Source organism: Falco cherrug, chromosome 2, assembly GCF_023634085.1.
Source record: "Falco cherrug isolate bFalChe1 chromosome 2, bFalChe1.pri, whole genome shotgun sequence".
In the NCBI taxonomy this organism is placed as follows: Eukaryota; Metazoa; Chordata; class Aves; order Falconiformes; family Falconidae; genus Falco; species Falco cherrug.
Genome location: NC_073698.1, coordinates 91,277,295 through 91,303,553, shown reverse-complemented (window position 1 = coordinate 91,303,553; position 26,259 = coordinate 91,277,295). Strand labels below are relative to the sequence as shown.

The 26,259-nt window shown below is 43.8% G+C and overlaps 1 protein-coding gene across 3 annotated transcripts in view; it reads right to left on the bottom strand.

Annotated features, from left to right (window-relative positions):
* Nucleotides 1–26,044, bottom strand: part of SH3KBP1 (SH3 domain containing kinase binding protein 1) — a 231,559-nt gene extending 205,515 nt beyond the window's left edge. The window contains exons 1-2 of one of the 3 annotated variants that reach the window (XM_055701190.1): nt 25,518–26,044; nt 206–363 (exon numbers count right to left, since the gene is read on the bottom strand). In XM_055701190.1, the coding sequence (XP_055557165.1) occupies nt 206–363; nt 25,518–25,521 (162 nt within the window). In that variant the 5' untranslated portion in view covers nt 25,522–26,044. Of the gene's footprint in view, nt 1–205; nt 364–21,693; nt 21,893–25,517 lie in introns of those variants that run through there. The other 2 variants (XM_055701191.1, XM_027810860.2) reach the window with 2 other exon arrangements.
* Between the last annotated feature and the right edge of the window lie 215 nt (nt 26,045–26,259).

Here is a 26,259-nt window from a genome sequence, read left to right as displayed (position 1 = left end):
TTTTTTTTCAGGCTATCAAAACCACATTGCCTCTGCAAAGAATGTAATCTTTCCTTTCTAACATAGCCTCAATAGAACACAGTAGTCCAATATATTATGCTTTTGGATATAAGAAACATTGTAATATAAGCTGACATTTAGCCTGAACAACACAGTACACACAATGTATACACACAACACAAGAACAGTTCCACTTTGTACTCACTCTTACAAAGTTGTCAGGGAACAAACCTCTTCTGCCTTTGAGCTGTCCTTCCCACCAGCCTCCATCATCTTTCTTGATATTGGTGATTATGTCACCTACAGTGATTGTCAGCTCATCATCATGTTGAGCTTTGTAGTCAAACTCCACTATGGCCTCCACTGAAAGAGAAACACACATACGCATAATTATTGACTACATTTAAGTTTCCGTGCCTTTGAAAGGAATAAGAAACCACCAATCCAATTATATATTCTCAGTGAAAGTAACACATTCAGCTTAATCAAGACAGCACATCAAATAGGCAACATGGAATGGTAACATTTTGTGGGTAACTGCTACAAGAGAAGCCAAAGGGGAAAAAAAAAAAAACAACCCAAAAAACAACCAAAGAACAGGAATGCCCATCATGGTTAAGACAACAAATGGCACTCATTTTTCTTTGTTGTTTCAAGGAAATTGGTTTATAATGCTTCAGCATTATATCTACTGGCAGCATTACAAAGTTTATTTTTATTTCTTGAACAATGTTTTAGCTTTTGTTCATATTATTTCCATTTTATTTCTGGAAAGGTTCTCAAATTCATAAGCATCCCAAGCCACTGCTCCTACTTTGCTAAATACACCACTTAATAAACTAAAGAATATTTAACAAGAATTTTTTGCATCATCCTGAGTTTCACTATTGTTTATACAGAAATGCAGACCTTTGCTGAATGATCATGCTCTTGCAGGATTTCACCAAAGGGAGAAAAATTTACTTTCACTTGTGATTACACATCAGAGGATCTGAAGATTAAGTACTCCTGCTGCTCTGAATGTCTGTTATCAAATAGAGGTGTGCTATAAGCTTGCTACCATCATATGGTGTATCTTTCTCTTTTTCCTGGGAGGACTCCTCATCCCTTGAAACCATACAGACAACAAACTGTAGAGAACTAAGGAAGTAATTAAGACAGAAAATTTTCTTTGGAGAATCAAAAATAATAGACCTGGGGTATTCAAATATGGAAGCCACAGTTGTATTTAGTGGTTCACAAAATACCTACTAGGAGGAGCCAGACTGGCAAGGTCAAGGATAACCATATTTGTAAAGCCTCACTCCTGTTTGATTCAGTGGAAAACCATGCCCCAAGTTGTTCCACCAAACATTTAGCACTTCAACCATCGAAAGAGCAAAATGAGAACTAGTAACAGGCATCACCTGCTTTCTGCACAAATGACTGTGCTATATAAACCCTGCAAGATCTGGCCTGCAAGCAGGCTATGCTGCTCACAAAGCAAAGCTAACAATTACACCACAGACAGCAAAAAAGTTTCTGCATAAATAACAAGCTGTGCACCAAGTACCACACAGCCGCTCACTGGGGAGGACAATCGAAAAGGAATGTAAAACTCAAGGGTTGAGACAAGAACAATTTAATAGGTAATGCAAAAACAAAGCAAAACAAGGAATTAATTTTCCACTTCCCATGGGCAGGCAGGTGTTCAGCCATGCCCAGGATAGCCGGGCTCCACCACATATAACGGTTACTCAAGAAGACAAATGCCATAATGCTGGATGTCCCCCCTTTCCTTCCCCCAGTTTATATACTCAGCATGACATCATATGGTATGGAATGTCCCTTTGGCTAGTTCAGGTCAGCTGTCCTGGCTGTGTCCCCTCCCAATTTGCCGTGCCCCTCCAGCACTCCCACTGGCACAAACCAAAAGTCCTTGACTAAGAGTAAACATCACCCAGCAACAACTAAAAACATCAGTGTCTTACCAGCATTGCTCTCACACCAAATCCAAAATACAGCGCAGTACCAGTGACTAAGTAGAAAATGAACTCTATCCCAACATCTAAAAGAATTTGTGTTTGATCATTCTTAAGATTAGAAAAGGCTTTCTTATGTGTAAATGGATTTTTGCTATTTCAGTTTGTGCCCACTGCCTCTCCTCCTTTCACTGTCTACTGGCAGGGGCAGTCTGGCTCCACTTTCTTTATTCCACCACAACACTCATTCAGATCCATCAATAACATCACCCTGAGACTTCTCCTCTCCAGGCTAAACGGTCCCATCTCTCTCAGGCTCTCCTCAGGTGCCGGATGGTCCAAGCCCACAGGCATCTTCATGGCCCTTCACTGGACTTGCTCCAGCATCTCCCTCTCTCCCTCCTACGGCAAAAACCAGAACCGAACGCAGCGCTCCAGATGCGCCTCACCAGAAAGCAGATGAGGAGAAGGATCACCAAGGAGAAGGCTCACCGAGGAGAAGGCTCACCTCTTCCCACCTGCCTCATGACAATCCTCCGCCCAATGCAGCCCAGGAAGCTGGGAGCTGCCTTGGCCACCAGCACACACCGCTGCCTTGCGGTCTGCCTCGTGTCCACCAAGAGGCCTGGGGGCCTTCTCGACAAAGCTGCTCTCCAGCCGCTCAGCCCGGGGCTGCTCCTCTCCCGCTGCACGGCTTGGCATTTCCCTTTGTTCACAAGGATCCCGCCAGCCCACTTCTCCAGCCTGTTGAGGCCTCTGTGAACGGCAGCACAACCCTCCGGGGACTCTTCCCAGTCTTGCCTCACCTGCCAGCCTGCCGAGAGCGCACCCTGCCCCATCACCCAGGTCAGCAGTGAAGATGCTGAGCAGCGCCAGCCCCATCAGCCACCCCTGCGGCACACGGCCGTGACCAGCCTCTAGCTGGAGCGCACTGCGGGTCACAGCCCTTTGCGCCGGGCCCTTCAGCCGGTTCTCAATCCACCTCACTGTCCATACACCTGCTCTGCACTTCATCAGTCTGTCAATGAAGATGATACTGGAGATGCTCTCAAAAGCTTTGCTGAAGTCAACAGAAACAGCGTCCACTGCCCTCCCCTCCTCCACCAAGGCAATGAGCTCATCACCGCACAAGGCCAACAGGCTAGTTCAGACATGACTTCCACTTCACAAACACACGCTGACTACTCCCAGCCAGCTCGTTGTCCTTCATATGTTTGGAAATGGCTTCCAAGATTATTTGTTCCATCACCTTCCAAGGGGACAACATCAGGCTGACCAACCTGTAGTTCTCAGCAAAAAGGAGGCTTCTTGCTCTTCCTGAAGACAGGAGTTGCTTTCTTCTAGGAAGATCTCCCAGTCACTATGACCCTTCAAAGGCTATCAAGCATGGTGTCCCAATACCAGTTGGTTCAGCACATACCCCACCAGGACTACGGCTGCACACCTGTCCAGTTTGTTGAAGTACTCCACAGCCTGTTTCTTTTCCACTGAGGGTACGTCTGCTTGGCCCTGGACCTTCCCACTGGTTTCAAGGGCCTGGGATTGCTGAAGGCCAGTATCACCACCGAACACTGAGGTGCGTAAGGCATCAGGTACCTCTGTGATGAGGCCCTCGTTCGCTTTCAGCAGACAGAGGCAATTTTTTCACAGCAGCTCACACAGTGCCATGTTTTGGATTTGCGACCAATGCGGCATTGGTTAACACCCTGATGTTCCAGCTGTCACTGAGGGGTGGTTACACAGCCCCAAGGCCTGTTCCGTTTGTCACACTGTCCCAGCAGCAAGCAGGCTGGGGGTGCACAAGAAGCTGGAGGGGACACAGGCAGGACAGCTGACCCCAGCTGACAAAGGGACATTCCGTACCGTACGATGTGCTCAGCAATAAAAGCTGGGGGGAAAGAAGAGGAAGGGGGTACATCTGGAGTTTTGGTGTTTGTCTTCCCAAGCCACTGTTACGTTTGGTGAAGCCCAGCTTTCCTGGAGATGGCTGAACATCTGCCAGCAAATGGAGAGTAGTGAATGAACTTCTTATTTTGCTTTGCTTGTGCACGCAGTGTTTGCTTTACCTATTAATATTAAACTGTCTTTATCTCAGCCCATGAGTTTTCTCATATTTACCCTTTCAATTCATTTCCCCATCCCTCTAGGAGGGCGGGGGGAGCGAGCAAGTAGCTGTGTGGGGCTGAGCTCCCACTGAGGTTAACCCACAACAACATCCCTCACCACATTAAGTTCCAGGTGGGCTTTGGCTTTCCTAACCCCATCCCTGCACACACAGACATTCTCTCTACCTTCATCCCAGATCTCTTCTCCTTGCTTTCACCTCCTGTACTCCTTCTTTCTATCTTTGATTTTTGTCAGGAGCTTCTTGTTCATCTATCCATGGTGGTAGGAAGGCATCCTACCACCTCTGCTTGTTTTTCTGCTTGTCAGGATGGACCACTACTGAGCTTGGAGGAGGTGATCTCTGAAAACCAATGGACTCAGCTGGATCCTTCTTTTCTCCACAACTGTCTCCAGTGGGATTCTTCCAAGCAGAGCCCTGAACAGGCCAAAGTCTTCTCTCTAAGTCTAGGCTTGCAATCCTACTTTCTGCTTTCTTCTCCCCTCCTCTCTGTGTCATGAACTTTACCAGCTCATGGTCAGCCAAGGCTGCCCTCAGCCTTCAGATCCCCAAACAGTTCTTCCTTGTTTGCAAGTATGAGATTGAGCAGTCAACGCAGTCCAGAAACCTCCTGGACTGATCACAGTCAGGGCATAAGTAAACTTCTCTACCCCTCTAGTACATATCAGCGTGGTTGAAATCCTCCGTGACAGCCAGGTCCTGCCAATGTGAGTCTTATTCCCATTGTCTGAAGGAGGCCTCGTCAACTGCTTCTTCATGGTTGGGTGGTTTCTAGAGACACCCAGCACAACATCATCCACACTGGTCTGCCCTCTAACCCTAACCCACAAACTCTCAAGTGGCTCATCATCTGTCCCACAGCAGAGCTCCATGCATTTCAGCTGCTCTCCTGAGCAAAGAGCAACTCTCCCCTTCCTAGCCTTCCTAGCCTGTCCTTCCCAAACAACCTGTATCCATCTATTGCAGCACTCCAGTCACATGAGCTGTCCCATTATATCTCCATGATCCCAATGAAATCATAACTCTGCAACTGCATGCAGACATGTAATTCCTCTTCTTTCCACCCCATGCTGTGTTCATGACAGCACAGACATTTCAGAGAGGCAACCAGCCATGCCAATTTCCCAGAAAGAGTACAAGAGTTTTCCCTGTAATTCTGAAAGGCACGTCCTCATTTACAGATATGCTTGGGAAGGGCCCCCTTCAGTCCTGGTTTGGGTTTTTTTTGACTACAAGGTCCCCACTATTTGCATCACCACACACATTCTGTTTGCCAGCCTGGTCACCGCTTTCTCACAAGATCGGCTGCCATCCTTTCCCACCCCCACTGTTATAATTTCAAAGCTTTCCTCAGCTCCCCACCCGACTGGCCAGTCTGTAAACAAAGATGCTTTTGCCCTTAGTCAGGTGGTTCCCATTTTTTCCAAGCAATCGTCAAAGATGGTCTCACGATCATAAAACCAAAACTCTGCTGCCGACACCAGCTATGCAACCAGTTGTTGCCGCAGAATCTGTCCACTCATCCTCACACCCTTTCCTCTCACTGGAAGGATCGTGGAGAAAAACCACCCAGGCTCCCATGCCCCTGTCTGTCACCCAAGAGCCATACAGTCACAAACGGTACTTTCCAGATCACTCCCGGCAATATGGCACAGATTTAGTTAGCTTGGGTGCTTCGCTGGGTGGAGCACCCAGACCCTCATCACCCACAGAAGCACTGAACCTGTTCTGTAATTGCAGACCTTGAGGTGGAGCAGGAGCCTTCATCCTGGTGTCAGAGGTTATAAACTTCTGGCTTCCAGACTTGCCATTCTGGGAGCCTCCAATACCACCACAAGAGGCACAGACTCTGTCTGCCCTTCATTCGGGAAGGTGAGGGTTTGGGCTTTTGAAGCCTCGGGGACTTGGAGAAGATCTGGAAAGCCCAAACCATTGGGCTCAACCAACCAACCCATTTTTCAACCCACCTACTTGCCCTGCAGCATACCATCACAACTACTGAGCCATTCCAGAACACCTTGGCAGGGTCTCTAGACTCCTTCTGTGCCAAATGCTACATAAACTAAAGAATCTGCTGAACTTGAACTAACTATTCCAGTTAAAGAAAACACCAAAAAACCAGGAAACTTATTTCTAAAACACAAACTACAGTCCTGAAAAACAGCATCTATACTATCCACATACACACATTTTATCCCAGAGCAACCAGTAAAATTGGTTCAGAAGTTGTATTCACACGATAATTCTCCAAAGACTTGGATTCAGGCAGCGGCACCAATTAGTAATGAAAATCTATACCCTCACAGAACACAACAGCACTCAGGCTCAAAAAAGGCAAAACTCAGCGGGGTTCTTCCACTTTGGTAGAAGCCTAGGAAAGATCTTTCGAGAGCAAGGCCCCGTATCCTTCACTTTTAAGCAGCTTACTAGGATGCACTTGCTCTCAGGACTCAAAGCTTATACATTGCTTTTTGTATGTGCCAACTCATTTCTCCTCCCTACTTAAGAAGCTTTTAAATCCTATTCTCATTTTATTGCAGCTGCAATTACATATTGCTTTGCTCTGAGTTCTCCCTAAGCAACCAGTAGGTGGTTAGAGAGCAGTAAGGGGGAAATGGCAATGGAGCAGGGCTGGCTCCAACCAACAATTCTTCACACACTCAACATTCAGATGCAGCAAGACATACCGAAGGAAGACAAACAACTCTCCCACTCTCCAAGTCCCGTGTTTTAAAAGAGTTCTAGACCTGTTGCTGTGCTTGCAGTTTTCCCCTAAGAAGGCTGTAAAACTGACATGATTCTTGGCAGTTTTGATTTCTTTTTAATTATGTTCTCTCTCTTAAGATGAGAGACCACAAGGTAGGACAGGGCTGTTGAGTTGAGCCTGCAGCTGCCTGGGTAGGCTGGAGGCACTGGAGTTATCTCCCCGAAGTTTGTCTGCCTTGTGCTAATTCATATCCAGACAGCTGCAGCTGCTCCACCACTTTTGTTTTACTGGAAGTTTGATTAAACAAAGAAACCCTTTACTGTTCAGGCTCTTCTCTGTCTATAAAAGTTTCCACTTATTAAAAAACACATATAAATATTTTTAAAAGCTGTCTCCTCTCAGAGAATTTGATTACTGTAACGTTAAGTGTGTGTAAGCTGTCAGAGACATGCGAGTCACCAAAAATGGACCACACAATCAAGATGTTTATTAACTCTTCAAAAGAAATCAAGAGCACAGTTTGGAAAGAGGAATAAGTGCACACCTAACAAATGTGCAGATTGTGACAAACTGACAAGAAGGTACTTCTGAGATCACTCAGATTTCTCATTTATCACACTACTTAGGCTTGCAGAGCATACAACAGCTTAAAAGTGCTTTGTAATTTATAGGTCCATGCAGTTGCAGTTTTTAAATCAACCTCAACTTCTAAAGCAAGCTAAACCACACCACCTGCTCAAACCGTATTTTGAAAAATTCATTCTGTCAATCAAACTTAATCTTTTTTGTTTCTTCTGAGGTGAAATTTTGTCTTCATGGAAGCTGGATGGATACTGGAGACAACACTGATCCAGATGTGCTATGAAAAAAAGCAGATCTGAGTTTTGCTCCACATCTGTTAAGTACAACACACCTCATTCCTGTGCTAGATTTCCTCCTCAGGAACTGGACTAAAACAGTGTCCCAGTTTGCACAATGATTCATGATGTGAGAAAACACTCCATGGACAGTGAGCTCAAACTAATTTTATATGTTAACCAACAAAGGCTGGTCTTAGGCCCAGCTCTGCCAAGATAAACAGCTTGTTACATTAACAGCCAAAACCCAAATCCCTTTTAAGCCAAAAGCAAAATAAAATAGCAAAATTGGGGCAGACAGATCTGGCTTCTCTTTTTGGTGCATTTTTCTTCAAAATATTGTACCCTGTGATGCCTGAAAGTCAAACCTGCCCCAGCTCGCAAACTCTAGCTATTAGACTCTTTCTGTTGAAAGAAGGCATTTTTCACATTAGGAATTAAATCCAGTATCAAAAGCTATTCAGGTTATTATGATCTAAAAGGGGAATGGTCATTCTCATGCCAACACAGTCAGCTATTCCTAGCCTTATATTACCATCAATCCAAATTGTAACATAAAAACTCATGAAACACAATCAAAGCTAGTTATTACCAAACCTGCTGGAAACCGGCACAGTACAACTCATTACTACAATGTCCAGGGGCAAAGATTTTTTTAATTTCATGCTTTGTGGTTTGGGTTTAAAATACAAAATTTGAAATGTTAATGCTATGAACCAGGAATTGAAACGTAACCTCTCAGCTATATTTAAAATAAGCCTATCTGGAAAAACACCGCTGATTAAAACTTTTAACTATTCCAACCTTTCCTTCCCCATAGTCTTACATATACACATGAAATTATTTCATTAATAATGACATTTTTCTTATTAATTAGTTTTTTCCATGGCATATTTTAAATTATAAGTGAAATCTATTATCTTAAAACTGACCTAGTCAGAATAAGCATTTCTTTTCTAATGCCACCAATTTTTGAAGACCAAAGTGTCTCAGTTTATGCTATTTTCTATTACAGTACAGTGTCTTTCCAAGCAAGAAATGAATCAAGAAAAGAAACAGAGATCCACTACTGTGCAACAAATACTATGTTATTAAATCAGCTTCTGGTGACATCTGAAGTGTGTAGGCACAACGGAAATGTTATTAACAGCTTTGGCACCATTCCACCCCAGTAACAGCATCCATATGGCAACACCACCTTCTGCAGCAGTATGGTTTCACGCCCAAATGCAGACATTAAATCTAGGGTATATATAGTTAGACATGGCAGTCAAAGAGTTAAGAGCTTCTCTACTGTAAGGTTTATGTTTCACTTTTGTTAGTCACTGAGCTTGATGTGAATGATAAACACACTTGCACTGGTTTACCCAAAAAAACCAGAACTGAAACTAGACAAACTACCTTCAAATATTCTACACTAAAGCTTTAAACTTAACTTCAAATTACATTTCCTCAGAAGAGAGTGCAACAGAGCTTTTCTCTTTTGCATAAAGATAACATTTTATAATGGGTTAACAATCTGGCCATCAAATTCCATCTGCCTCAAAACTTGTTAGACCAGGTCTTAATTCAAATGTGCTGTTCTTTTTGAGAGACCTAGGTACAAACTGGTGAACATAGCACACTCTTAGTGCTTATGGGCATACATTTAAAAAAATTTTTGCTATACAACAGGTTGCAATAAAACTCTTAGCAAAACATTAGGAGCCACTAGAAGGGAAAAACTTTTATTAGACCAAATGACAAAGCATGACTTACTTTCTGAACGCAAGTGAAAAACAGAAACAAGACCCAAACTACATTACATTCAGTAGTGCTGGTTTCCTAACCCAGACCTGGAGGACCAGAAGGCCTGAAGACCAAATAGGACCTACAAGGCCATTTGTTCTCCGGACTCTAGAAACACTGTGTAGCTGGCAGGCCAATCGCATGTCGGATGCTGTGGTAGAAATACGTTTGAGGGAAGAAGAGGAAGATAGATTCACATTAAGGTCTGACCGGGCTCTTCAGAGAACAAAATCATTTGTAGTTTGTAAAAAGTCAACTCTCCCAATGTCATTACACTTTATCATTAGATAAAGGAGCCACAGAATAGCCCTTTCAGGCATCACTCTACCAAAATGGAAATGCCCATTGCCCTGTGCTACCTCTGAAATGCACACAAATCCAGTATCATCACCATCACAATCTACCACTAACTTTACAGTTTAAATATAGATTGCAACTGGGATTTTTAAGAGAGCTTGAGCTCTTAGCTTTATAGCATGTCTGTAGCAAAAAAAAAAAAAAAAAAAAAAAAATTAACTTCAACATTTTGTATCTGCTTGATTGCAAGCAATTTCCTTGAAAAATTAATTCCGAGTTTTGTTCATTTCTTAACATTTTTTCTTTTGCAACACTTACTATCAGGAATAATACTCTGCTAAAAGTATTTGCAAAGATTCAGTATCATGAAAAAGAAACGCTTAGGGGGGAGGAAAAACCAGTATCAGAAGGAAAAACTGTACTGCTCAATCTTCAAGATGTTAAACCCATGCTACGTAAGAAACAGTAACTCTTCTGCTAAGACAATAGCCTTCAGTTTACATTATGTTTTCCTATTTCCTCTTTGAAAACAATGGGGGGGGGGGGGAACTAAAGGTCATAGTCCTACAATAGTGTGTTCACTGAATCACCCCCATTGAAGAGCACAGCAGTCACAGAAGGGGCCACCTAAGTCATACTGCACATAGACCTTTTTATGTTATAGTCCTAGTCCCCTCCCACAGGCCACAAATGCTCTTCACCCAGTCTGCACACTCATCAGGAACACGGCAGGCAGCCACAAAGCACTTTGGACAGACAGGAAGCCTTTGATAGGAAGACCCATTGCGTGCAATTCACATGCACGCACACACGCAGGCACAGAAACAGAGGAGCTGTGCAGAGGACCCCAACCAAAATCTAATTTGGAAGAGAGAGTGAACATTTGGCCTAGGGCTGTCCTGATGTGACTCTTCTCTGGGCAGCAGCAGAGCTGAAGCCACTCCAGCTGACATAATGCCCCAGCTGTCCTCCAGGAAAAGAGCTAGTTTTCTGTTTTTCCAAGAGGTATGCTTGTTTCCAGCTTTTAAAAACACAAGCACCAAGTTATTCTAGTGGAATTTACCCAGTAGGACAAGAAATACTTTATATTCCAGCTAAGGCATTTGGTATGACCACAATTCATTGCAAGAATCTTGAATTTAGAGTTAGGAAAAGAGTAAGAGTAATTCAGCACATTTGGATTTCTATATATACGTGGGGCATTTCCATATCAAACAGGCATCTCATAGCAATTGTGTGGTAAACAACTTCAGGCAGGTACTTCTAACAAATATTACGAATTTGTTAAGCTTTTCTTAGGCCTGCCGCAGTAGTTACCTCTCACTGAATTTATTATGTCACACTCATATCTCTGACTATCAACAAATTTTTAAACAATATGCCAAAGCACATCTGATCATCAGAGATGTTCATGCGCATGCATCAATGAGTAAGCACAGAAAGAAAAGATTGTTGTGATAGTTCTGAACGGCAGCAGCAGTTACATCCATATTCCCAAAGGCTCCCTTATATACCGCTTTCAATCCAACAATCCATGTTAGATTTTATTGGGCCAAATCTCCTTAACCCTTCTGAAAGAGCGAGATTGCACAGATAATCTTTGGTATTCATGTGGCTGGCAGTCTGGAAAGCACTTGTATTCCACATATTAATTCATCTTTTCCTGCGGGGCAAAGTGATCCTTCTGCCTCAGACAACAAACTGCTAGAATCAGACTTGCTACTGAAAAAGATTCACGTTACCATAATTCACCGGTTCTATCAACGAGAGTACCTCCCAACTACAGCAGATGCTTGCAGTACACAACATTCACAAACTTACTTCTGATTCACATTGTCATCAAGTTCGTAGACAATGTGCACTGCTTTAACGTGTAACTGATATAATGCAGTGCCTCTTAGAGGCAAAACTGTCTTGAGAGTTGGTTCACTTGTTTTAACGTTGTTCTCCCCCTCAGATACTCATGCACACAAGAAGACATCCAGAAGAAATGGAAGACATTAGATTCAGAGGGGAAAATTTAACGCTGTCATCTTAACGTGAGTTTCTGCCTCCTCCAATATCTATAAAAATAATTCAAAATTCTGAGAAGTGTAAAGGATTATAACCATTGCTGGGATAAACAGGAAAGGAGAAACAGCCTGTAACTTAAGCCAAGTAAAGACAATTAATTGCCGTTTGACAAACTATATATTCATAAAAACTTGTTGGTAATGCTACTCTTGCAGTTTCTCAATTACATTCTCAGACAACTAAGAAGCAAGGAAGGATATTAGTTACATCTTCAGAACAAAAAGGAGAAAGGTTACTTACAGCTAAATATAGCTAGAACTATATATAATTACCATTTGGCTAAATTCATGAGAACTGCTACCGAATTAATATATCAACATAAAAAGGAAGCAGGATAGAAAAGCTGATGCCATGAAAATAACTGCTGTTTAAGATTGCTCAGAAGTACTAGTGCAGTATAATTGTCATGTCATTCTAGTGCTAAAGTTGCCTTGGTAATATCTATAGATGCTCATGTATATACACTGAGGTGAAAGGTCAAATAAAGTAAAAAATCTGGAAAGCCAGGGAACAATTACCTTTTCAGTGATACGATGTCGCATTATTTAACTCCCAGGAACATGAGAAGAGGATGTATCAACAACGTGTTCACAATCTTTGTACTGTGTAGGGCATAGTGTTTAATTGTTAAACTTCAGAGCTTCTAGAACAGTAACATTCACCTACTCTCATTAAAAAACAGACTAGAAGCATGAGTGTAATTATAAATATGATCTCAGATGGGCTCGGAGGATTTCACTATAGATGCCTAAGCTGTTACTATCATCACCCATCTTTGCCAAAAGCAGCAACCCTTTTGCACAGGAGGAGGATGAGGAGAACACCACATACTCCTCTGCATCTTAGCCACATTTGCTTGAAGTACTGATAAAAATGAGTTTACATTAAGTAACTAGGCTGAAAAGTGGTGCACAGATACATCTTGTTGTAGGATTCCTGCTGCTGAAAGTGGCAATTTCTGCAAGAAGAGATTGCTGCCAGCAATAGCTTGATACAGTCAAAATCCTTGGACTGTGTTACAGCCCTTTGCTGTGTAATGCAAGCAGCAAACAAACATGGTGTCTCATAATAATTTCAAAGCTATGTCATTCTCCCTCAGTTTCTTGGAATTCTAGTATTTTTAAGATAGCAGTGGCAAAATATTTACCCCAGCAGCAGCTCTTCTGATTTGACCTGTCAAACTTTAAAACAACAAACCAGTGCCATGATTTAACTGATACATTATAAAACCTCACCGAGATGTGTTGTACAACAGTGAGGACCAGGATTTGACTTAGAAGAGAAATAATGAGGTTTTTTCTCTTTTTCTTCTAACCCTCTTTTACATAAACCCAAGCATTTCAATCTCAAAAACTTTGCATTCAGAGGAAGGTCAGGCCCAGCATGGAACTCCTCAGCAGTTCCATAATTTATAAGCCAAATGGAAGGACACTTACTATAATGCTTCTACATACAACAGATTGCCAGGCATTACAGGAGCTATAAAAGCTCTGTGTGTGTGCTGGGGCTTACAGCTCGTAGTACAAGAGCTCAGACCATAGGTTAATTTACATTTCACCACTATTGTCCATTTCAAGATTTATATGCCAGCATTAAACCATCTCCACTAACCTTTAGATCATACCGAAAAACAGCCCAAAACCACCTAAGGTGTTAAACAAAACCCTAACTTGCTCAATTGTGTGAGCAACAATGGAAGGTAGGGTAGGAGTGTTCGGAGGAAGAACACATTTGATTAAAATAACACCTTTACCACCCACCAGTATCATATTTTTTCCTTGATTAATAATGAAGGCTCATAAGACTGCTGCTCATAATCCTTAGCAACTTGTCTTTTTACATCAGGTTCTTTTATTCTCCTTCAAACTGTGGTAAAAGCAATAATGCTGAGAAAAAAAATGATGCTGTTTTAGAAACAGAAATTACTGCATATAAGGATTCACAGATTTCAGACAACCCTTGGGCGAATAAACTTAACGATCATATCAGATAACATGTGTTGACTCTGTGCATTAAAAAATTTTCAAATTTCAGTTTTAGAATTCAGGATGCAGTTCTGGAGAAAAAAGTTTTCGATGGTATCTTTACTGCCTCTGTTTTCTCAGCTAAAATCAGTTTCTGCAGGTAACAACTTCTGGATGTCACCATGAATGGAATTCACAAACTAACATACTCTTTTTTTTTTTGCTCTTACAAACAAAAATGTTTCTACACCACAGCCATTAGCTTCTCTGTTTTGCTTTCATGGTGCTTTTCAAAATCCCATGTGTCAATTAGGCCTGGGCAAGAAGGCACTTCCATTAACATTTTTTATTTTCATTTTCTCTTAGAGAAATTTTCTGGGTTTTGAACAAGGCAAAGCCTTTCAGAAACCAGAGTTATGCTGCAAGTAGAAGACATGGCTCTGGCAGCAGGTTAAAGAACTCAGGAGGTCTCCTCCACCTGAAGAATCACTCACTCTCACTTCTAAGAGATGTCACAGAGCTCCTCCTTTGAAGAACAATCCTGAAGGCAAAAACTGATGCAAACCAAACAAGTACATCTGAAAGCTTGTTACCAACTTCCATTGTGAGCAAGAACAGCTTGTGCCCTGGTGACAGCATTGCTCCAATCGGGAATTTGAGCCACTGTGTGCTGGTTGAATGTGAATGCTCAGCAGAGCTGCGTATGGAGCAAAAGCACAAACAAAAGTCAGCATTTAGACAGAGGAACCCATTGCTGCACTGAGGATGCGGACAGAAAGGGGAGGAAACAGCAGGATGGAGCTCTGTGGAACCCAAGTGAAAAAAACAAGAGTCAATGAACCCTATTGTTTTGTAAGTAGTTGTTCTTCTGACCATATTCATCTCCCATCCACTCCGCTACCCACACTGGTACTGTCTGGAACAGAACACATGGACATGGAAGAGACAGTAAGACAGATTCTACTCAAGACAAGTAAAACCTCCTCAGAAGTTGTCACAGTATTTTTCTGTGACAGGATGCAGCATACAGGTTAAAACCATACAAACAAGAGAACTAGACAGGCCAGATAATGCTATCATTGAATCTTATCTCCCTTGACCACTTCTTCCAAGGCTAAACAGAAAGCTCTACTTCTTCCTCATCTAAGAAAAAGGTTCCTGGGCTCCATCCATTTGAAAAATCTTCTAATGACCTTCCCTGGTTTCCAATGATGCAAGCTCTCAGAGCTACAGAAATTAGAAGCTGAAACTAACCCTGTATTTCAGAGGGTCTAGAGAGACAAAGAGCATTTCTTGCATTTAGTATCTCTGCCTTGTAAGGCTGCATTTGCATCAGCTCCTTGGTTTTGCTTCTTGAGAGAGACACTGACAGACTTGAACAGACAGGAACTGAAATTCTACTTAAAATAGCAACATCCTGCATTTAAGTTCTCCATATTTAAAAAAATCGTAATGTCAGCATTTGGCTTTGCCAACTCCCACAACCTGTTTTTCTCCACACACCAAAAGCTCCATTCTTCCATCAAGAAGTACCGAAAAGGTGGCTGGCAAAACACAATGTGCAACAACACACACCTCAGCATTTACCTTCCAGTGTACCAATTCAGATTCTGAAAACACTCAGTAAACTAAACCAATAGTCTCTAGAAGCCAGCCATCCTTCTCCTTCCCGACATGGTATTCATGGGAAACCAGCTGAAGGTTTGTTTCCATAATTCTGAAGCAAAATTTGTGGAGGACCACCCACAATTTCGCTGTATTCTACACCACATTGTCTTCAGAATTCTGTATATCTTTACATCTTAATATAGGGAGTTTTGAGATTGTAAGTGAAGTATATAGGAAAGTTTCCTAAAAAGAGAAATAGTGCACTTGAAACACAGATGAAAGAGAAGATGAATTTGAAGGAAGCGTGTATGAAAAGAAGAGATGACAGAGCATCAGGTATCTGGACAAAAACAAAACAAAACAAAACAAAAAACAGGTGAAGAGCATCTTTTCCTGAGAAAGTGAGCTAGACCTATTAATAAATAAAACCAACAACAACAAAACACAACCTACAAGGGGAAAGAGGCATACAAGCACTTCTAGAAGTGATAGGAAGAGAAGCAACTGCTTTCTGACAGAATGAGGTGAAGGAATGAGAAACACACGGGAACAAAGACTTGTTTTCTGCACAACTGTGAGCTAACTATCAAATATATTGTGGAGGAATACATATTAATAGATGTCTCATGACTTCAGAACCAGCACAATTTTGAATTGTCAGACTGTAGTTCATCATGAATTAGACAGCATCTTATCTCAATCTTCCATGAACCACAGCCAGATAATTGAGATGTCAGCTAATCAAAAGCCCTATTTATAGGTGCTTCACACACAAAAAAATGTAGTCTTTAGAATAAGTAGCGTGCTTAATGCAAATCAAAGCAAGCAATTCTGAAAGGCTGTATGAGGTGACAGAACAAAGACCATGCAAGCTGACCTCAGTGGTCCAAGTAAAACTGACAAGTGTATTTCAGCTAGTTTAAACACAGCTAAATGAAGGTATTTGATGAATGCAATGATCAGCAGATACCAGGGACTTTAAAGTTTCAAAGAACATAAAAGATCTTTCCCATTTTAGAAGAGACTATTGGACGGAGGAGGAATGTCCAGGGAGATGAACATTAAAAACAATTGTAACAAAAGACGACAGCAACAGTAGCAGTAAGATTTCTCTCCCAGTTGAAAGGCTGTTTCTTGCAACAGGAAGATTATGTTCTCGTACGAATTAGTTGGCTGTTCAAAGGTACACTTCTTTGCATCACACAGGACGCCCAGCTCAAGCCTTCAGCAGCACTCAATCAAGGAAAAAGTCACACAAGGTACTTTTTCTGCTGTATTAAGACCTTCCATCTTAACAGCACTTAAGTAAACCGTTTTAACTATACTCAGAAAGCTCTCTGTTAGATACATGCTACCTCTATAAAGCTGGAACAGTTTTATACAGGTTAACTAAACTTGGCTCACTATGACCAACAATGTCACTATGACTCAGACTGCTACAAAAAGAAAGAAGCAACTGAGAAGCTGGTCAAATATATAGTCTAGCTGAAAGCAAACAAAATCCACAGTAAGTTTTGGTTCTGTGTCACCTGAAAAATTAACTATGTTGTTAAAGTTACTAACAAAAAATAGCTACAAAGAACACATTCCCATTATTAAGAATACAGCAATTAACAATGAAATCAAGATGAAAAGATAATCTAGTATCAGACAGATTAATGACTGAACTAGTCAAATGATCAGCTCAATACAGCAAATGGCTTAGAATCTTACAATGAGAGCAAACTTAAATGTTACCTGTTTCATTAAACAAAAACACAACAAAAGCATGTAAGTATCAAAAACATTCAAATCTACTAGTTAGAGCCAGTTTAAACCATCTGACCTCAATATCAAAATATTTAAGTCTGGACCAGCTCCAGATTTCAAGATTGCATAGTGATTAACCTTTTCTTTCCCACAAGCAATCTAAAAATACAGGTATAAACCAAGCAAAGTTTGTAAGCTACCAAGCCAGTGCTCTCATCAACTGTTGCCAACCTCATGCTTCCTTGAACAAAAACTAAAATTGAAGAATAAAGCGTGGCACATGCCATTAAGGAAAAAATCCTTAATATCATGATGGCTCCCAAATTTGCAGATATCTTTTATACTTACCTAGAACTGGAATTTAAATTTCCATTATATCAGCAAATGAAGTATGCATTTCTTGCCACCAGGTCAGCATTCACATAGTGCAATTTTATTTTCCCAGTTAGTAGAGCCATACCCTGCCTGTAAGTACTTGTGCCCATTCTCGGGAGTTCAGAAATATCCATTGTCATAAACTGCTTGATCATGCACTCAAGGCAAGGCCTCTCAAGCTTAACCTTGACCAGAAGGCTTTCCTCTCTGCACCCACTTCTCCTTGCCTTCCCTTTGCCCAGTCATTTAAAAGCTGATGGGAACAAAGCTAGGTTCTTCCAGGGTTTGGGCTTTTTTTCATAGGAGTTGCTTGAGGGGCTCTGGATGGTTTATGTGGGGTTTTTTTTAAACCTGATAATTTAAGCAGAAAAGTTGGATATTTGTATTCAGCAAACACTGTAGCTCTGTATCTTGCTGAAATACAGTACCCAGACTATATCACAGGAAATTAAGATGGTCTCACCTGGAGTGAAAGGTCTTGATACGATATTTTTTCATAAAGCTGTTGATAACAATAAGGACACATTCATCAGAAACGTAAAGAAAAATAAAAAATAGCTAGGTAATCTTCATCCACCAGTCATATATTGTTTATAAATGTCCTGGTTTCAGCTGGGATAGCGTTAAGCATCACCACTCTTCCAAAGCAAGTCATTAATCCTTACATTTGGAAACACAAGGCCAAAGCTAAAAGACTTTATAAATGTTCCGAATTTGACAGAAAAAAATTCTGTCATAATGAAACCCCAAGACAAAGGCGTCTTTTTCTGGACACACTTTGAAATTCCTGGTGTGCTTTTTTACAGTGGGAAATAGAAAAGCATTAACAGCTCAGTAAGAGCTTGGTGAGACGTCACAGAAAGAAGAGCAGGAATGAGAAAAACACTGAAAAATTAGGCCAAGGTCTTGCCGCTTGCCACTTTTATATGTGCCACAAGGATAGCAAATTTGCAATGCTGCATAAGCCTGTCACAGAAAAAAAAAAAAAAAATCCCCTCTGCCAAGTTACCAGAGTATTAAAAATGTTTCTAGCCAGTGGTAAAGATGAATCAGCAACCACAGAGAGGACATACTTGATCTAAACCTGAGGTGAGAGTTCTCCAAGAATGATGTTACATTTGGCTCAAAAAATGAAAAGTTCTGTACATGTACATTTATACTCTAATATTTCTGCTACTTTCTACTAAAACCTTTATAAATCTAGCTATGTGGAAAGACAGTGCTATGTATAAAGAGAGTCATGTTGACACTGGTAGTCAATACAGCACAGAATAGCACCACCAGTTGCATTGACCTCCAAGAACTTCCTCCCACAAAACAAAACCAAAACAAGCAGGAAAACACCCAGAAATGATTTTTGTGTGTGTTTGTTTTGAGACCTCATTATCAGTAAAAAGCAACAACAATGTGTTGCTTTGTAAATCAACAAACAGGTTCCTGGAAACCGCAAGCAGAGGACAGAACATGTCAGGGGGATTCTATTTTGCTGCAGAGGGTTTATTGGTTTTGGTTGGGGTTTTTTTTAAGGCAGGTCACATGAACTCACTTACTACAAATTACTTTTGGGACCCAAAACACTTAATTTTTAAATATGAGCAGTGTGACCACTGAAAGCTAATTAAATATTGATAGATCTATTTGATTGGTTTGGGTTGGAAGGGACCTTTAAAGGTCATGTAGTCCAACCCCCCTGCCATGGGATCAAGTTGGGCCTTGACTTGCAACACACACAACAAATCTCCATTGACATTTTTGAAAAAGCATTAGTTACCTAGGGACCTGCACACTAGTGCTAACTCTGGTCTTCAAATAAATGAAGAGACTTACACTGGTTTTGGTGTGAGCTGGTTTCAATCATAAGAGTGAATTAGCTGCACAGTATGAAAGAGTGAGAAGGAGATAAAGAGGAACTTTTTCCTTCTGTACAGTACTTCTAATGAAATTCAAAGTCAGAGTTAAAAGGCACCACTTTATACTGACACTACAGATTAACTAGAAGTTAGGGATACATTTTCCTCATATAACTGCTCAGCTTCCTATACTGCTTTACCCTTGTTGCTAAAGAGAATTGTTTCAGCACAGACGTAATTTCTGATCCACAACTCTAGACAACTCTTCATCCTAAAACAGAAGCACAGATTCTTGGTGACATCCCCACTGGAATACAAACTGCTGTAAGAATGAGAACAGTGTCGTCCTTCCCCCCTCCACAGCCCATCATCCAGGATGTTACTTTGTCCAAGGCAAAGCTGCATTAGGAACAAAGCATAGCTGAGACCACAACAGTCATCTCATCACACAGCTTTCAAGTGGACATTACCACTGCATTCTCAAGATTTGGTTTCTACTGATGATTCTCTATTATCAATAATAAAAAGGGGGTGGGAGGTGGGGGGTTGGGGGTGTGAACTCCATTTGCTAATAGAATCCATGACTACTGAACTGCAGTATTGCATATTTTCTCACACTTAGAGACTTAAAGCTTTTATTGTGTTTCCTCCCTGTGTGAAGCAGACTGTCAGCAATTACTTTTACATTAGCTGAATTACTGAATCTTAATACCTCTTCTCTCATTCCCCTCCCCCTAATATATTCTTTCATCATTTCTCAGTGTACAGAACATAAATACGCCCTATGGCTACTTCCTGCTTTTGCATCCAGGGAAAACATCCACTCCCTGGTCCAGGATTTTGTATTCTGTCATTTAAAAAAAAACAACAACAAACACAGATAGGAACCATACAAAATCCATCATCCTTTTCTATGAGCTTGCTCTACAACAGCCGTATCAGAGCAAAACAACAGATACCACCCCTGTGGCTATTTTCTCTCCTTTGATCCCATCAGGGCTAACCTGCTTTCAGCACTTCAGTGACCTCTAACATTTCAGACCTGAAATTTCAGCTGCTCATTTCACATTACCAGGCTCTCCTTTTTCTCCTCCTAACACATGTCCCTTCCCCTTCAATCGGGAAAGGAGTCAATGCATTATCTACAAGGTCAATGCTGTTCTGCTATATGAATTCTGATAAGCTGCTGGTAGAATGACTCAAAAAAACCCTCCTCCAACATCCAGTGAATAGCAATTATAAAAGAAGCAATCTGAATAACATTACATATAAACTGTATATATCACATTAGTAGCAGTTTAAACAGAAATATGTATGCATTCAGCTTTACTATCAAAATCCAACAGCTCCTCAAGAAAGTAATTTTAATTATCAAATATGCTTCCTTAAACATAGGCAGAAAAAAAATACCTTTTCTAGCAGCTATACCATAATTTTCTACGTAAGAATCTTCAATTAGCACAAAACGGAGCAGAATTCTGCTGTTTTAAGGAACCATCTATTTCACATATTCTCTTCTTTATCACGCTTTCTGATCTAAAAGCAACAGTTAACATAAAAAAAACAACTATAATGGAGAAAATGAGAAAAGAGCAGCTACTTGAAAGGGGCAAGCAGAAGAGATACCAACACACACAAAAGACTGCAAAATCAGAAATTATTTCCATAGCCTTTTACATATACACACATATTCATATTTTTTTTTATTTCTTGATTTCAGGCTGCTATCTTGATCCATTTAGAAGGCACCTCTGACAACCTTTTAGGCGAGAAACGGCATTATCTCTTCTTGTCTAGGAAAAAATCTCTGCGCCAGCTCTTTTTGTATGAAATTTTATACAGGTTACTGAAAATATTTTATCACAGCTTATGAAAACTCCACTTGAACTCTGACCCTGAAGACATACACAGGCTGTACAAATATTGTCACCAAACCACTGGAAATCTGATCCTGAACAGCTCCAGTGCAACTGTCTCACCATCCTAACAACAACAAAAGAATTAAAATGAGTAACACTCTATACGAGGAGGACCGTAAAGACTTTTTGCAGGTTGGGGAAGATTTTTACATGTTTCCTATATAAAGCCACTTTATAGCTGCTTAAAACCTTACTTAATAAAATCAAAGTGAAGAAAATCACCCCAATCATTTTTCCTGTATTTTTTTCCTTTTTCAGCTGCAACTGTTGAGCTGTGTTCACAGACGACAAGAATGACACATGCTACTCCTATTTAAAACCATCTTACAGGTATTTTGCTGAAAGGCTCCAAAATCTCTACCATTTTGGAGAGGGAACTTAAAATCTGCCAGAGTAGTCAAGAACCACAAACACACCCACCGCCTTCCTTTGTAATATATACAACTTCTGCTGCGCTCAGGCCTCAAAGATGCTTCATTTGACACGGGACCGTAGAGTCGCGAAGAATTTAACAGCTAAACTCCCCAGGGCTCTCGTTGCAGCGAGCACCCTCCGAAGTGACACTGCGGGGCCGGGCAGAAGTTCTGATGCAAGCCAGCTCTGCCCGCCGGAGGCCAGCTTGGCCCCACACGCAGGAAACTGCTCCGAGTGCTCCCTCTGTTGATGCTTCGATAAGAGGGAGAGAGAACGAGGAAGTGGCACGTCTGAAACGTGTAAAGAGAAGCGGGGGGGGGGGGGGGTGTGGAGATTTAAAGCAGGGGCAGAAGTTGAGGGCAGGGGATAAAGGAAAATTTGGAAAGGGGAAAAAAGGATTAAGAAAGGAGGAAAAGAGGAAAAGGGATTGCAAGTGATACAGGACAATCAGACTCTTACACAGATTCAAGTCTTCTGATTACATTACTTCTTGGTGTAACGCTCCTTTGGTGTGTACAAACTAGCTGCAGTATTTCACAGCAAAGCATCTTTCTCAACCACTAATGGGAAACCACGCAGACCATGGTTGTCTGTCAGTATTAGTAATCTAACCGGTTCAAAGGGCGCAAGACTGCCTCTGGATCCAAAGTCCTACCTATGGTGACAGCAGAGGTATCAATGGGATTTCACATGAACAAAAGCAATGTATCTTTTTTCCCAACAGAAAAGCTTCAAGAACGCCTTGAGATGAAAAAATATTGATGTTGAGTGCTGGTATTTACAAGCACTATGATGAAGGCTTCAGCTGCTTAGCTTCACAGCAGTCATTATATAGGACCCATACCACATTTCATGCTCTAAACTGTCTGTGCTCTGAAGATGAGCAAAGATTGCAAAGAAAAAAGTCTTCCTTCATCTACTGCAGAAGTGGGAAGGCGTGTCTTGACTGACACAAGGAGTTACACAACATCAGTTGTTTTGTGATGATGGCAGTTAAAAACACCACTCTCTAGAATCAGACTTGTACTCTTGCATTTTCTAAATTTGCCAAGCAGTACCCTTCAGACCAGTTTTTCCCCAAGTAGCTACCATACCTTCATCCTACTTTGTTTTCGGGACCTCCAACCTCAGGACAGTCTGATGCCCAGGCATGCAAAGCTCTTGCAAATGAGACTGAGGAGCTGTCTAACCATACACAATTCTAAGTAGCCTTAAAAAAACCCAGAACAAAACAAAACAAACCCAAAAACAACAACAAGCAAACAACTCACACACACACGTCCCCACAGAACACCACCTCTTCATTTCTCAAACATTTAAGGAACATTAAGCTTGTCCCACTGTATTCACAATTACCTTTAAGGTCTTTGTCTTACCTCCCTTTTACATCTAGAGAACTACCACCACTACCTCTCTCAACTCTCCTGACGAGCCCATTCCAAGTGTAAATTAATTCACTTCAAGGTACTCTACCTATAATATCACAGAAGAGCTCATAAAACATCAATAAACCTGTATTTCTTGTAAGGTTTGGGGTACAGGCCGTAAAAAAGCTTGGAGACATACACTAAAGTTTAATATACATGTAAGTGTAACATACACACGTATACATGCACTGGGTTGGACTAACAACAACATGCGGTGCCATACAGAAAATACAAATGGTTAAAATGGAAGGTATACAAGTAATTTAAAAACAAAACATTAGGAATCTTAGCAATGTAGTACACATAAAGAATTCACCTGTTCTTTTCTGCATTTAAAATACCTTTCAAAAGTGCTAACAATGTAAAAAATGTTTTTTAATAAAACTGCTTTCACTTGATATCGCCTAGAAAAATTTTGTTTTCATAACTACTTGTATCTTTACTTCCTTGCACAATTTTTCCATTTGTTTTTAAACTACAAGAATCACTTGCCATTTAAAGATACGAACAACAACGAAACCGTATCTACCTTCCTTCCACTCCCATTTTGCCCAGAAAAGTCTGACTGCATCACAGTGATTCGAGAAAGTCAATATCCAAACGAGCTTTAAAGAAGCCAGATGTGAACAATTGCGGCCAGCCCACGGGAAGGAAGGGTGGGTAAAAGGAAAAAAGATGGCCTTCACTGCTAAGTTACAATATTCAACAAACCTTTCTAGAGCTCTATCAATGCAAGTTACTTCACCAGTCCTTTATCACTTTCCTCAATCTTTTTTACCGTGGAGCTAAAAAAAGGGTAATATTTGGACTACGGTTTAAGCAGAAATCGGAAAAGTCTCACCATATGGCAATACAAAGCTAGTAAGAAATAAACACACTAAGAGAGGGTAAGGACACAAAGATAACATCACAATTATTTCCTGTGACGTGCCCTACTGAAGGCAGATGTTGCTCCGTTCAGCAGCTGTACACCCTACATCTCGTTACAGCACTAGGTTTACGACCTTATCTGTTGCTGCAGAAGACAGAAGTTGAGAGCTGCGTTCGCTAGCGGGCAAACCGACCCTAACAGAGTCTTCTACAGCGCGCCCAAGCTAAACGCGGTAGTCGGTGATGCTGGCCTACTGTCAGCGGGAGCAGTTCACCCAGATCGATCCAGCTGGACGAGCTGCGCAGGGGGTGAGCGCGCTCCAGCCCGAACTGGAGGACTGGCTGAAAGTCAATAGTGAGAAGCCAGCGCTTCACCTCGTAACGTAGAGGCGCAGCGGTCTGCGCATCGCTCTGACAGCACCCCGCAAACTAACCTCTCAAAGAACAAAGGGATGATTTCTTTTCCTACTATACTCCCAACATCACTGTATCACAACAGGTAAAACTGTGTAAAATGTCTGCCCACGTAACGCGTAGTGTTCAGTCGTTTTAGCGATGCTGCGCTCAGGTTCCCCCGCAGCCCCACGGCGCTTCCAGCGCCTCCGCCGCCGTGCGCGGCGCGGGCAGCTGCGGGGGCTGGGGACAGGGACAGCCCGACGCCGGGGTTTCAGAGCTGCTGATCGCCGCTGCCTTCAGCCGCCGGTCGGTGCGTACACCCGGGGCCGCCTGCCAAGAGCCCGTTTCTTTTGTTCCCTCCAACCCGTCCTTCGCCGCCGGCACCGCGCCGGGCAGAGGGAGCCGCGACGCCCCGGGCGCATCACTGGGCCAGCCCGCGCCTGGCACCGCCCGCCGCCGCCGGGCCCCGCACAATGGGACAATTCATCCCCCGTCCCGCCGCGGCCCACGCCGGCCTCGCCGCACAGGTAGCGGGCGCTGCCCGCTCCGGGCCGGGCCGCCGCCGCCTCCCGAAGTCCGCGGGAGCCACCTCACGGGCAGCGGCTGCCCGCCGCAACGCCCCCCGCGCAACGGCGGCGGCCACGCGCCCCCCGCGCAGCGGGCGCCCCCTCCTGGCGGGGCGGCACGTCCCCGGGGCAGCAGCTCTGCCCGCCGGCGGCCCCGCGGCCGAGGGAGCGCAACCTGCGGGCCGGGGTGTCCCCCGCCATCGCCCCCGCCCGGCTCGGCGCCGCCACACCCCAGGCCGCCCGGAGGTGGCCGTGCCCGGCGGAGAGGGCAGCGAGGCCGGCCGGGCCGGTGCGCGGGAGGGCGCGTAACCCTGCCGGCCCCGCGGGATCGGCAGACCCGAGGGGCGCCCGGCCCTCGCCCCGCCGCCTCCAACCCGACCTCTCCGCCTGTCACGGGGAAAACAATTATTGCCTCGGCCGGGGGAGGGGAAGGGAAGTTAAAAGCCACAAGGCGGAGGAGCGGAGGCGGGTGGCGGCCGGCTCCCCCCCGCCGCCGCCCCACGCACCCCACCCGCCGGGCGGGAGCCCCTGCGCCCCCCGGCACCCCCCGGCGCCGCCAGCTCGAACTCACCCATTTATGTCGAGCTGGGCTTTGCCTGGCGGCGGGAACAGGCTGAAAGTTTGGGGAGGTTGGCCGCGGCGGCGGGGGCGAGAGACAGCCGAGCCGCCGCCGCCACGGGAAGCAGGGGCTGCCGACAGAGCCGCTCCCTCCTCCGGCGGCCGCCGCTCTCAGCACCCGCTGCAGCCGGGCTGCATTCCGCGCCCTGCTAGCGGCACCTCGGCTCCCCGCAGCACATGTATTCCTGGGTACCGCAAAAAATATTACAAAAACCAGGCGAGCGAGGGCAGGCGCTCAGCTCCTGCCAGCTCCTTCGGCTCCTGCCAGCCGGCCGGGGTCCCCGCTGCCGCCGGGCAGAGCGGCTCGGCAGACGCGCGGCCGAGGCGGCGCCCGGAGGGCCCTGCTGCCGGGCCGCGGGGGTGTGCGGCCGCCCCGCCGGCCGGTGCGTGCGCGGGGCGCGGGTGCGACGAGCGGCCGGGTCCCCCCGCCGCGCGCTGCCGCCGCTGCTCGTGCCGGGGGCGCGCGGCGAGGCGAGGCTCGGCGCTGCGGGAAGTGTCGCGAGACTGCGCCAGTCTCCGCCGGGAGCGGAGGGCGGGGGGGGGGGGGGGGGGGGGGGGAGGGAGGCGCGGGGGCCGGCGGGGGTGGGTCGGGGCAGCGGGGTGTCCGCAGGGGGGGGCGGCCCCCTCCCCCTGGGGCTGGGAGTCGTCAGCGGGCGGGGGGGAGGCACCGGTGGCGCGCGCAGGGGCGGGGAAGG